The sequence below is a fragment of the Dermacentor andersoni genome, chromosome 3, assembly GCF_023375885.2.
Source record: "Dermacentor andersoni chromosome 3, qqDerAnde1_hic_scaffold, whole genome shotgun sequence".
NCBI lineage: Eukaryota > Metazoa > Arthropoda > Arachnida > Ixodida > Ixodidae > Dermacentor > Dermacentor andersoni.
In genome coordinates, this window is record NC_092816.1 from 75,825,221 (window position 1) to 75,839,761 (window position 14,541).

A 14,541-nucleotide genomic window follows, 5' to 3' on the forward strand; every position below is an offset into this window, starting at 1 on the left:
CGGAAGGAAGTATTGTGGGGATGGACAGCCTTAAACAGATTTCATTCTGAAAATGCGCATATTGCTTGCGAACAGCGTATGATTTGTGCATTGTAGTGAGCAATCACTATTTTCAACATACTTTATAAACTCAACTTTGGTCCTGTCAATGATATTATGAAGACCCCCTTAAGTTAAACTCCACATATGAAATTTGGTCTATGTCAATGCAAATTATCGGTTGTCGACAGTAGTTTTCATCAAATGCACTACAAGCACTGGACATATACTGAAAACTGCGATTGTTAAATACTGCAGAGGAAAACTTGCATTATTTTCTTAGGTAGCTGCAGTACTCTATTCTCTATTAAGTAAGGGCTCATTGGTAAAATTGTTTAGATAACAGCAAATCTTCCACAATTTGTTCAGTTTATGAGCCATAACATTGGGGAAAATGCTCTTCAGTATGCGAAACTTCTTCACTTCTCTGATGATGCGTTCAACGTGTACTCTCAGATTGGCAATCTCCCTTGTTTTGGTCTCTTCAGCGACTGAAAACTGCTGCTTTCCATTCAGCATGGGTGGCACATTTAGGCTAACACCAATTTCATTTAGATCATCACTGATTGCCGATTTATCCTGCGCACCCATTCTTGCTTCAGCTTGTTGTCCTTGGGGAATCCGTGGAATGATATGTTTTTGTCCTTTCTTGTGTTGTTGCTACAGCCGGGCACGCAACATGTTTGACCGCCACCGCGATTCTCCTTTGCGGACATGTCGAACGTCTAAAAAGCACCACAAAACTGCAGAAAGATTAACAGCTAACCACCACTACAGTCCACTGCTAGATATTACTAAGAAACACCAACAACACGCACGAGAAGACGCACAAGGCCAGAAAACTGCGGCAGAACAACGCAACACCTGACAGCAGCCGGCAGGCGAGCATAGAAAAAGGGGGAGACGATCGCTCCGTTCTCCCATCATGCTTTGCGCGGAACCGCTAGGGGATGGCGCGGCGCTGCAATTTGTGGAAAGGTCTATTGGTTACCAAACGCTTTCCCTGCAACATTTGGCGACCAAGAGCCATAAAAGAGTCCGTTTGGACAAGGACAAACACTAAGGTTGATAGGACACGTACGGGGCCTTCTCTGTTGTGTCCTTATTCGTTACCATGGTCTTAATGGGCCCTTTTATTACAATCCTGCCATTACTATCACGTTGTGGGACCCCTCATCCCAAGCAGAAAGTTCAAAAAGTCAAGTGAACTAAGCGAGATTCGAGGAACGTGTATTCTTAATCGTAATTAAATGCAGTCGGCATGCTACTTTTTAGTTCATTTGGTCTATATAGGCTCGTTGAGGAGCTGAGGGCCACTGAGTACAGCTCAAGGCAATCATGTCGAGGATGTGAAGTTGTTTCCTACAAAAGCAAACACAGTGACAGCATCATATCCGCAATGAAACCATTTTGTTATTCAGTGAAGCCTGCTTACTCCTACCTTCCTATTCCTTTCTTTTTATTTTTTTGCCCACCGCTGCTGCTAGTCGGAACGGTATATTCTCTAAGGTTGCGCGAAAATTTACTTAGTTTATGCGTTTATTGTCTTCACGCCCAAAAATTCGACGACTGACTTCTGTCGAAGGAGATAACCCTAGAACATACATGACGCGGTATCTTATTTGAAGACCGAGAAATTGTGGTTTTCTCTATCCATCGTGCTTAATCAAGGCTCATAGTAGATTCTATTTTAATTAATTAAGTAATTAATTAATTAATTTATTTATTTATTTATTTATTTATTTATTTATTTATTTATTTATTTATTTATTTATTATGCGGCCTTCTTCATTCATTTTCCCATTTACACCCCCTCCAGCACTGTAGCCAAACAGAAACTTACAAGTGGTCAAACTCCTTTTCTTTTGCGCTTTCCTTTTCTCTAATTTATTGTCGAGAAATTCTTCTAAGAAATAGGAGCCTTTTTTAACGCCTATAAGGAACAAACGTAAGCTAATTCAACGCGAAGGAAACAAGGAAATTATCATGTAAACAGCGTCCACACGTCTCACCGGTAGTCATACATGTGGCAGTGCTGTGCATTGATAGGTTCCATGATTTTAGTGAAGCGGCGGGCATGAAAAGAGACGTTAACGGAAGCATGAATGATGAAACCATACACATATGCTATGTATATTGAATGCGCGCGGCATTCGAGCTACCGTTCGAGGAAATAATTGACAAAAAATGTGCGCGCATCCATTGGCACGAAAAAAGCAGTTTCCGGATAAATTAAACTTCTTAGATTAGAATGTCCCATAAGAGGAATCATGCTCAGAACACTGGTATAGCTCTTCATATTAGCGCCTCACGCAACTTCATAGAAACTGTTTCAACTCGCTGAACTTGCAGCGCGGTTGTATAAGTGGCGCACAAGTGTTGATTTAACTAAAATATGGATGGTAAAGTAAATGAACGTCACTCGATGTTCTGCATTGCTACGCACAGGCTCTCCCTAGGGTGAGTGCTGGTTTAATTTGTATATATACTGTACTAGCATGCAGGTCTCCCAGTTGAAGAATTGAGGCATCAGTTCTTGGAGTCCTCGCACATAGAGAGAATTCCAGACCTTCAACATATCTTTAAGCGTCTACAAAGCAGCGCAGTACTTGCGGATGCTGCTGCCTAGAACATATAGCTTCCGACTTCATTAATACCTTTCAATATTTCAGCTTCCCGGGCAAACTTCATCTGGCGGAACATCTTCAGTAGAGGGCAGTGTGGCTGCTTTCGTTACGGGAGTTTGCGTAGACGGAAAATGCGTGCTCAAGGAGACCTTGATTCCAACGAAAAAGCGTAAGTTCCTTGCCTTGCTGTAAAGTGCACTTTCAGTCTTTGACGAAAGGGTAACCCATAATTACTCGATATGCATTGCGAAAAAGATCCCGTTCAGGCACCACTTCTATCGTCGTACGCGTCAAGCTGACGGCTCAGGATCAGAAGCAATAAGGGGAAGAATGACATGTATAACCATAGTTGCATACATGTTAAGGCGTTCTACTTCGTATCACATAAATGCCAACTCATTCTGGTATATAGTCATCAGACATGACATCCCCAACTACATTTTTTTATCACAGTTTTTGCCCTCCGCCCCCTGGCCCTGTCATAGCCACCGTGTTCCTTAGGAAGCTTATACGACATGAATCAATATGACCCGAAGGAAATGAAAAGTTGGCTCACCCCTGTCGTTGCATCGGCAGTTACGACACCGTAAAACAACGCGGCGCTCACCCACACAAGAAAAAAACAAAAAAAGGACGAGCACTGACTTGCTTCCCTTTCCTTTCGTGTATATCTTGTAGCTAGGCGCTATCGAACTTGAAGGTAGAAGCAAAAATCACATTATCGTAAAATTTTCGCGTGGTTCTGAGCTTAAACTCTTTTTAACACTATTTTCATCTCTCCCATTTATCTTGGAGAGAAACAAATGGCTCAGTCAAATCAGGCGCTTTTATGCATGTGATGACACATCAGCGAACTTGCTGTCCCGTCTTCATTAATGTTTTTTTCTTATACTTGACTCTCTCATTGAAAGCACAATTCGCCCGACATCACACATCTCAAGTGACAGTTTTTCAACGCAGACACTCTTTAGGAAGAGTTTGTAATCACACTTCTCAAATTTCGTGTAGCTGGGCAACCAACGCCGCCAACTGACACCAACCCGGATTGTGCTGCTACGAAGATCAAGCTGGCCGTATGTACCGCAGATTATGTCCTCAAGTAAATTCACTGTCCTTTTGTGTACGTCATGAGGTCGAACGGGACATTCTTCGGATAGTGTTAGACCGGCCAGATTGTAGGCGATCTTCCAAGACAAACTTTTTTTGGACGATGAACCCACGTGTCACAAGCCCGCAAAGCTATACGCAGTGATTAATTACTACCATTTATGACATCGACTTGTCTCATTGGAGTTCGCCATTTTTTTTAGCCCAGTGGCCACGGCTTCACGCGGTTGAGCTTGAGGATGGGGCTTCTTCCATCCCAGCCGTGGCGGCCGCATTTAGATGGAAGCGAAATGCAAAAACGTTCCTGCGGTTAGCTTTACGGTGCAGGCTAAAGAACCTCAGGTGGTCAAAATAAATTCGGAATTCGAAAATTATTTTTTTCTTTATTTTGGTCTACGTCAACTCTTGTAGGCATGATGGTAAGCCCGATGTTTGTGTCTACTGATACGGCCTTGTTCTTTTTGTTTCCGATTTGCATAGGATAGCAAACCGGGCGCGCGTCCCCTTGAGCTCCCTGCCTATCCTCCTTCTCTGGTGGTAGACACTTGGGCGATGGCTGTCGGACACTTCAGTGCCTGGCTTCGCGCTTGCTATCGCGCAATTTTAGGAGAGTAACCTGAATTGCCGAGATTGTGGCTTGTCTCCTCTCTCATACTCTCTGCGTGTTACGGATAAGTGAAAATTCGCATCTTCAATTGAACAGCGAGCTGTTTATTTAGGAAGTAACGTAGCGTTAGCGCTAACAGAACAGACAAATACCGGTTTCCCCATAATGTAGCATATAAATTTTTTCACCGGCATTAGGTGAACGAGCTGTGACCTCGATCACCGTTTTAGGAAGATAATATAGATCCAAGTATTCAATTTTGCCTGAAATGTATATAATATTTTATCCTGTAGGTTCGATAAAAATGCTGCAAAAATTAATTTTATTCATTGCACGACATGTTTCATGTCAACAACAGTCTTCTCACGTTTCATTTTTCAGAATTATCTTTACCACAACTGTACATTTGCTTGCGAAGGAGATGAAGAAATATCATTGGACAATAAAGAATCCTGTATAGTAAGTATGTCCCAGTGAACAGTTTTCTACACACACGTACACCTCGCAGCGATGACTTTTCTAAAATTGTTTGTATGTTGGTCTAATGCACATTCCGTTTCCCAACTGTTACGCTGTAATCGTTATACAGTTTCTAGCAGAAGCAGTATAAGCGGAAAATTAAACAGAAAACTTGGCTTCTCAAATAGTTCCGAACCGGCGAAGTTGCTTTGTACATTCTCAATTTCAACATTATTCTGAAGATTATAGCTGTGGGGCCTATCAATATTTGATTTCATAAAATTTTTGTGTTTGATATTTCAGCTTCGAGGAGCGTCTCAATCAGCCACAAGAAATCAAGTGACGGGAGTTCAGGGTACCGTAGACATGGGATTCTGCAAAGGCGGAAGATGTGTTTCCCAGAACAAGACACCTCGTAAGATTAATTCACGAGCTTCCTTTTTTTCAGTAGCAAATACTCACTGATATATCAACGCGACGTGCTACAAGCTCACGCGGGTAATCTTGGGCGTCTCGCATGATATGAAAGATATGTATTGTAGACGATAGGTCAAGAAACACTCAGAAGTTAAATACCATAGATACAGATTGAACACCACATTCTAAATGGAAGTTGTAGTCGGTAGCAATCAATACAATAAGCAATGACATCATCATGGAGACGTTCTGCGGGCGGGCAGGCAGAAATGAAATAAACTCGGAAGATTTAATTGGAGAAACTTGTGCCCTCTGAACTAACAAACACTTTGGCGATGGCGATACGAAGAAATACGGTTGGTAATCATTGAATCTAATGATATTGACAGCAGAATAACATACTCATGCAATGATGTCAGGAAACTCTTTTTGCATGTTCCCTAGTTATGCTTTGTTTTCATGCGAAGCACGGAGAAAAGGAATCATTCTATCATCCCCCGTCGCCTTATCTGAAATAGCTAAAGATTTGTTGCGGCGTGTAATCACTACACCCGTAATTTTTTTCATTTAGCTGGAAAACCTGCGCCACCACGTGACACTAATCCAGATTGCAAGGCTTGGAAGACGAATCAACGCGTAAGTAGCGCAGGTTCTCTAGTCAAATGTGTTGGTTGTCCTGATCTTCGTGAGCGTTCTTTGTCTGTCCGCTCGGCATTTTCTGGTTGTACGTAATTGTTCAATGGCTTTTCAGTACATGGTCGCGCCTTATATCAATTCTCAAACGAATATGCTTCGTCGATATGGAGATGGTGCTTTGTCACTCACAGGAGACCCTATTTGCCTTTCATTCCATTTCATTCATTTATTTTCTGAGAGTGCCCAAGAACAGCTTTACGCCTTAATATTGGTGCACCTGTGTTGCACGAAGAACATGAAACCGAAAAAGAAAGCAGATTATCTCAAACAACAGTGGTACAAATGGGGAAAAAATTCAATTAATTAAAGAGGAAAGTCAGATATTGAGCAAATGATAGGGATGAATATATCAAGTTCCTGACTCAAGATACTTTGTTGCCTTACAAGACGTGTTATAACGTTAGAGGTGCAAGAGGAATTCACGCAGAAAATGCTAGGATTACTTAAGTTAGGGCGAGGCGCGCAGAACGTTACAGGTGGCAATAACCGCGGACAGGAGAAGTGATCGTGAATTAGGTATTACAAGAATAAGTAATCACGGTACTTCCGCCTTATTTTAGAGGTCAATTATTAGACATGGCTAGTACACGCTCATAGGCATAAAGTACACGGCGTCCAAGAAAGTGATCGCACAGGATACGAATAAAACGGATTGTATACATAAACAAATAGTTGCCTCTTACGATGAAGTCCAATTTCTATTTTTTTTTGTCTGTTAGAACAGTAGCATTCCGAGGCTTCCACAAGTGCAAAATTTCGCGGATACTACGCTCATTTGAGAATCGAAGTTAAGCAAAACTTTCTTTGATGATTACTCATATGTTTAGTCAACATTATGCGAACGTAACGCCCATAACGCACCCGATCGCATCGCGGCGGTGCGTGCCAAGTTGCACATACACAGCTCTCTAAGTTGTGTCCTACTTGGTAAGATCGCATTAAAAGGCAAGGAAAGGTTCGCTTTAACAGAAGTTATAGCTCTGGGCCTGCTCCAATTTCTGTAAACAAATACATTAAACCAAAAAAGTTCTCTCGTTAGACAACTCCCAAACACGATGTGAATAAAGTTTGGTTCGTTTGAGAGAGAAATCTGCATTCTACCGGCTGAAACAAAGCAGAATTTGGATTTAGCGCATGTTTCTTTAAAAATAAATTGCCAAATATTGATATGTTCACAAATCTGATGCCCGGAGATTACAATATCCTAACACACCCAAGAAAATATATAGCAGTTGTGAACTGCTTCCGTTAGAGCATCTAAAGCGGGCACATTTAATCTACAAGTTTAAAGCCTATGTGAAATAGGATATTTACAAGCGCTTCGTAGAAGTCCTACTCACAGATAAATGTATATCTAAGTACTACGTACAGTTTACAGAATTGCGCGCGTTATTTTCTTTGTTGCTGACTTACAAGACCACTAACATACTCCGCCTTTTTCTTATTTTTTTGTGATTTCCAACAATATCTGTCAAAATAGTTGATCTTTTAAAAAATCTGCTGGCCACAGTTGGTATAATTCACTTTTTCTTTTTATTCAACAAGCGTTATCAAATTTAGCGTACTCGATGCCGAGCAAACAAGTTCCGCATTTCCATATATTTCAATACAAGGTCTTGAGGTAAGGCTTCCACTGAAAAGCGCTCGTATTCCACTGATAATGTTTACAATAGTTCTTATGGCCAGGATTAAGCACATTAGCTGCCACATGAACAGAGAACTTTCACTACGTTGGGGACATCAACAATGGACTTTCCTTCTCAAATATATTTACCTCTCCTTACCTCAGTGCAGGGTAACGAGCTAGAGTTAACCTTCCTGCATTTCATACACCGTTATCCCTCTGTCGCTTTTCCCTGCAGTGCTCAAGGCTAACAAATTGTAAAGCACAGAATCTCTTCTACCAGGAGGCAACTGTTCCTACATCGTATACTAAGGACACCTTTTTTTCGAATAAACTTTTGAAACACCGCACAGAACGTATACCGCGATTAGGCCATTTCAAAAGAGTTACCTCTGAAATGAGCGATCATTTTTGCTTGAGAAATCACAATGTCCATACAGCTAATTAATATACTCACCAAAACATTTTCAGCTATTCACTACATAGGGCATGCTGCAATTGTGAATATTCAAGGTGAGCATTAGCGAAGCCATGTCTGGGTAGTGCAAGTTCTTTCGAAGCACTAGCTTGCAAAATCTGCTAGAAATTGCATCAGCGTCCTGTTTAAGGTCACCCCGAGCTACTTGAGGAAGGCCTTTGGGAAACAATGAACTAGAACACCAGTGCACCTCTTGGAACGTTTCAAGGGTGGATACCTCAAAAATTGAGGTGAACTTAATATTACTTCTACATAGATATTGTTTCAATGGTTCTCTGCTTCAATGTGGCAACGTGCTTCAACGTGAGTTTCTATCTGTTACGGGTGACTACTTTTTCAATCTGCGTAAATTGAAAAACCAAGCCTATTAATACAATTAGTATTCCTGTACTTGAAGTATGCAATTTTCACTGTAAAATATGGATAGTACTGTGGCATGTTTGTTGCAAGCTTTAGTGCTTTCATATTTTATTTTTCAGAATTATCTTTATCATAACTGTACGTTTATCTGCGAAGGAGACGAAGAAGTACAGTTGAGGAATCGGCAATCTTGTGTCGTAAGTGTGGTTTAACTAATATTTTGCTGCAGTACACTTTAAAAGTTCCTTGTTTATCGCCCTAACGAGTATCCTTCGTATTCTTATGGTGTAGTTATTCCTTGATTCTATAGTTTTATCAGAAACGCCTATGTGAGAATACAGTAAGTTCAAGCAACCAATACCAGTTATTCCCTCATATATATTCAACTGAAAAAACTGCTGAATATACCTCGAATTGCAGATGCTGATAATAAAAACAATACGTGTGGCCTTTCTACTCATCTACATTCAAATTAAAAGAAAACAATGGTGCTTGTTGTGTTCATTGTCATTTTCTTGTGTCCAAAATTTCAGCTTCAAGCAACACCACAATCGCCTACAAGAAATGGCCTAAATGGAGCTCTTGGTAGTGTAGACATGGGTGTCTGCCTAGCCGGTAGATGTGTTCAACAGAACGAGATAACGCCGCAAATGCGTAAGGCCTATTATGCTGTCTCTTCTTTCCTGTAGAGAATGTGCGCTATTATTTTTACAAAGGGAAGGGCATGTTCCCTAGCGTAAGCTTGTGTACTTTTAAGATATGCGTTGCACATGAAGTGCTAATGCGGTAACAAAACTTAGAAATCTAGATTTCACACGAAGCTTTGAAAAACTGGAACTGTAACTATAGTGAACCAATAGCACGCATATCCAACTCAATGCTGCGATATTAACGACGCGAAGCTTATATGGGTTAGTGAGATTGCAGCGAGCCGTGGATGACAAGCACCTGGCCTTGTCGCCTGTAGCTGTTAGCTGCCTGCGTCACAAGGGCGAAGGTGGTGTATGACGCTTGTCATGTGAATAATGTTGATTAGAGGTGTATGGGAACTTAGAACTACGACACATAGCTCACTACAATTGAGGCTTCTACGAGCCTTCTGTCATAGCGGCTGAGTGGCCCATGCCCATTGTGCGATATTGGTGCAGCATGGGAGCCTACCTAATGACCCATACGCGGTGACCATAGAATGTTGTAGACCAAAGGACAAGAAAAAAAATGCGGGAAAATCAAAGAAGCCATTGGAGATCATGCGCTCTTTGGTAAAGAAGTTGGTGTGCTTTAGAAGTATCTGTAAGGCAAACATTATAAATACAGGTTTTATGTGGTGCAACCATTGGCACAACAGTGACGGTGAAAACTGCGTGACTGTTAGGCTGGGGCATGCGCTGGCACATACCCAGTTGACGTAGAAACAGGTAGCCCAGATACATAAAAACCCTTCAATATTAAAGCCTGTCTTATTATAACATACGCATGCTTTAGATATACATATCAGTCAACATTCTATGGGGGGGGGGGGGGGGGGGGGGAGGACGCTTTAAGGCGTGCTTTATCGTTTGATTACGCAGAACACGTGTGCGCTCACTGGCCCGGTTTTCTCGGTCAACATTCAAGGCTATACAAGTTTTCCATTTTGTAAGAAACAATACTCTTCCTTCTCACGTAAACCAAGCTCCTGAAGGATTAGATAAAAAAAAAAAGAAACGCTTTGCCTAAAAACAACTAAGCAATGACATGTAGAATTTTAAACTGAAATGGTTAGTAAGCTGAAGTTGCACTCGTAAAATAAACAATGAGCCTAGTCCAAATGAAGCCATAAGCATGATCGGCCTAAGCGGAACACCGAAATATATTGCTTTGTCATCCTAGACCATCGCGAAAGTGAACCCATTCACAAAACACTAATTCCTCGCCATCACTCGTGGACCACTTGCAAATGCGTAACATCGTGTAACTTTTCCATTGTTTTCGCTTAGCAAAGTTTCCATTGCCCGGACCACCAAGTGACATTAACCCGGATTGTAATCGTCCCAGTTCTGGCGTAAGTATCTAGGGCCAACTTCTTATAGCTTTTACTTGGCGAGTGGAGTTGGCATTGATTCGCCACCTTTGTCAGTAATATGTTCAACATCAACAACAGTAGCGTATGTCCGCTCTTGCGAACTGTTCAGCATAATTACTTCCTGTTCAATACAATCGCTGAAGTTAACTTATTTCCGAAGTCCCCAGTCATAGTGTGCGCCCGGTCCAAATTGTGCAGAGTGTTTTATATTGTTGCAAACTCCTGCCGAGCATTAGTCTATTCGAACATAGAAAAGCTATACGGTACCGGCTTTTGTGGCATTTAGTGGGCGCGACGACTGGCGAAACAAATACAAGGATCAATTCCAAGCAATTCAACAATGACACATTCCTGGTTTTCTGCCCGAAAGGAGCAGTAATTGTAGCATTATGCTATATTTCTCGTTACTCTGTAACCCATCCTGCTAACACATCTTAATGGTCCCGCCGGTTGTGGTACCAATTAATAGATTATATGATTGATTATTTATTAAATAGTAACAGAACTCAGATTAAAATGAGGGAAAATGTCATGCAGGACGGAGCTATATGCACTTATAACAAGTGTTTTTCACCATATTTGTTTATGGTGACATTCTTGGCTTCACAGCTGGTCTAGAGTTAACTAATCAGGTGCATATTGGTGCTTGTGTTGTGAAGTTTCAACGCGAGCTAGTTTTTTGTATAAAAATCGGTGCCTCACAATAAATTTTCAGCTGTTATTTGCGTACAAGCGTAGCCGTTTCCTTCTCCTTCCTTAATGTTGCGTTTGGAGAGCCACAAAAACATTACGTGGCAGAAAGTCCCAGTTTCATATCATAGAACTACGTTCAATTGGTGGGTGTCACACTATATTCAAACGCGAGCATTTTCATCTCTAAATTTGAGCCCGCGCACCAGATGTCATCATGAGAAGCCACCTTAAATACCGCACATGGTTGATCACAGCGACTATTGGTGGCAACATTACCGTGACTGAAAGGCGAAAAACTTAGCACATTAATGTATCTTATTGGCCTTAGTAGAGCAGCAAGGGCCTATACTTCCTAAGCTTCTCCCAGCTTATGCTCGGTTTTCATATTGCGTTCCCAACGTCGCAGCCAGATTGATCAAAACTGGCGTTAAGTTGCCGTAACGACAGAAGAAATACCTGCAATTTTGAATTTATTGTTTAAATTGAAAACATTATATCGGAAGCTCTCACCAAGGTCACGCGGGTGATTTCCAGTGCTCTCGCTTCACATTAAAAAATCAATTTTCTGCATAAAAATCGTCAAAACAATGCTACAGTCCTGAACTAGAGCTAATAACGTCTATACCACTAAGACATCATCAGTGTAAAGGCCGTAGGTAATTAGTAAATCTCAAAATAAAACTCAACGACCTGGTATTGTGACGCGTGTGAAGGTGTAAGTTAACTTTGGAGTTTGAAAATAGTCAGTCTGTGTTATCTATGTGCTAAGGATTCGTTTAAGGTGAGTCAGATAATTTGTGGGTTCTGGTTCATCTGGCACGAAGGCAATCAACCTCCCGCCCCTCCCCTCACACACACCGTTTACATATGCACGTTCCGAACTTGGTATGCGTCGTAAGAAAGCGGGGCGTTCGCGTTTGTCGGCAGCACACACATGCTGTTCGTCACAAAACTGTGTTTCCAGGTTTACTTGGAGAATCTGTCAGGCGACGCGCTCTCTTATAAGCTAGAAAGAGCGGGGAATAATTATCGCATCATCATCGATACAGGGGGACGTTCATCGATATTGATATGACTACTACATCCCAACTCTTTACTATCTCGCAGTATATTAAGCCTGCCGATTGCGAGGAACACAAATTAGTGATCAATCAATCAATCAATCAATCAATCAATCAATCAATCAATCAATCAATCAATCAATCAATCAATCAATCAATCAATCAATCAATCAATTATTCTAAACAAACGTTCAAAGCTCTAATCAAACTGCAGCGACTAGTCTTAGTCTCCATCAGGAGTATCAGTTGGCTTGCTAAATTTCGTCCTACCCAGAAAACATAGCTTGGAACAGTGATTAGGGATTGCGTCCTCGGTGTCCTGTGCGGAAAAAATTTCAACTCCTGTTTTTAAGATGTGTTGGAAATTTACTGGGAACTGGAAATTGGTGACATTTTGAAACGACAATTTCGCCTTTTTTTTTTTTCTTTTTCACAGGAATACGTTTTTCAGAACTGTTCATTTATTTGTGAAAAGGACGAAGCATTTCGTTTGAACAAAAGTGAGAAGTGCACAGTAAGTATGCATTTTTACTTTCACGTTCTTTACACCGATAGCACATTGTTGCTCAATCTACACGCACGTTAGGCATTCGGGCACAAATGACGCACTTTGCTGACTACAGCGGCGTCTGTCGAGTGCGGGCTTCCGTGTGAAATTATAGCGCTCCATTTTGCGGTACACTAGCAACCTAAACAAGAAGACAAACTTATCCTCTTATCTAAAGGATTGCAACATGCACATTGTTCACTTACCTGTCACATTGTAGGTGTGTTTTCTTTTTCTTTTTATGATTTCCGCACTTACAGCTTCAAGGCCAGTCCCCAACCGCCATTTCAACTTCATCACAAGGAAGCGTGGCCGCTTTTGTTACGGGAGTCTGTAAAGAGGGAAAATGCGTTCTTCCCGGTGGGGGTCCACCTCAAAAAAGTATGTTTGGCTCTCTCGTTTTGCCCTCTTGTACAGGGTCCCAGTAAGGTGCACCACTAAGCCCTGTATTCCGCAAGAAATACAGGGCTTAGTGGGACACCTTACGAGACTTCGTAACTTTGTAAATATATTTTGAGACTTCGAAGGAGACTTCGTGAATATATTTTGCGCAAGCGCATTTCACGCCTCGGTAGGGGCCTACTTCTATCGGTGTAATGTATTTTTTTCTCACTCCCTTGCTTTTATCCATCGCCATCTCACCTGGAGTAGAATGCCAAGCATGTCGCTATACCTAACGAGTCCTATACTAGCACAATTTGTTTCTCTCCTTCTTTTCGCCATAAGAAGTACTTATTTTTTTAAACAAGGCTAGATAAACAATAAATAGTCGTAAAGTGTTCAGGAAGAAATTCTATTTCGCTCTAAGGTATTTTAGTAAATTGCAGCAATGGTCTTCTGAAAAATCTACGTATTTATAGCTGTGAGGGCACATATGATGTGCCTCGTCCTATGCATATTTATAAAAAATAATGCAAATACTCACATCATCCATTGCATGGATTCAGATCACGCTCTTTTGCAGTACGTTGCATGTTGTTGCTTGCATCCTACTTTGTATTGAATCATTCTTGGCTATACAAAGAAGCAATCCGCTACGGAAGCAACATTTTTTCGTAATTCACAGCGAACACAGAGCATGTGTATATCGTCGGCATCTAGGTAAGCGTCACTGCGATTTATTCCTCAAAATATAGCCAGGTGCACTTTTATTACCATGTATTTCATTTTTCTATGCGCACCTGCTATGGTCCCTGATGGAACTGGCAGTATTGAAAATAAATAAATAAATAGATAGGTTAAAGTAGCTGCAAAGAGCGGCAGTATCTTTATTCGTGATTCATTTTTCTGCTAGTCATTGTAGCAATTCTGTTTCGTCGTCTTCATTATTTGTCTAATTTTTTTAGTGAAACACGACTCCCATGAGACATTTACTTGTGCCCTGATCTTGCCAAGTTAAAAAAAAATATAGTGATTTGTGCATCATTCACTGCATAACTACATTAAAACTTGTATCGCTTGAATTGAAACTTATCTCAATGAAGTCCCCACACTCCCGTAGCTGCGTAATTCCTTAACTCGAACACTGTGAATGGCAGTTACGAGCCTCCCACTCCATGATATAGAGCTTTAGACTTGATCTTGTGAGCCTTACGTGGTTACTGTAATATAAGGTTGTCAATAATGTACTGTCCTCTACGTAAGTTGCCGCTATCGTCGTCATTGTGCTGGCATCGTCGTTCTTTTGCTACCGTCGTCATGTCAACGCCATTATCATATCTTTATAGTCGTCGTGCATTTGCCGTAGCGGTCCTAACATCT

General features: G+C 41.3%; 1 protein-coding gene across 1 annotated transcript in view; it reads left to right on the forward strand.

Moving 5' to 3' along the window:
• LOC126544939 (uncharacterized) overlaps positions 1-14,541 on the forward strand; it is a 43,134-nt gene that overhangs the window by 14,158 nt on the left and 14,435 nt on the right. The window contains exons 7-16 of the mRNA XM_050192497.3: positions 2,712-2,835; positions 3,675-3,739; positions 4,762-4,839; positions 5,143-5,254; positions 5,828-5,892; positions 8,534-8,611; positions 8,948-9,068; positions 10,394-10,458; positions 12,670-12,747; positions 13,041-13,161. Coding sequence (XP_050048454.2) covers positions 2,712-2,835; positions 3,675-3,739; positions 4,762-4,839; positions 5,143-5,254; positions 5,828-5,892; positions 8,534-8,611; positions 8,948-9,068; positions 10,394-10,458; positions 12,670-12,747; positions 13,041-13,161 — 907 coding nt within the window. The remainder of the gene's footprint in view (positions 1-2,711; positions 2,836-3,674; positions 3,740-4,761; positions 4,840-5,142; positions 5,255-5,827; positions 5,893-8,533; positions 8,612-8,947; positions 9,069-10,393; positions 10,459-12,669; positions 12,748-13,040; positions 13,162-14,541) is intronic.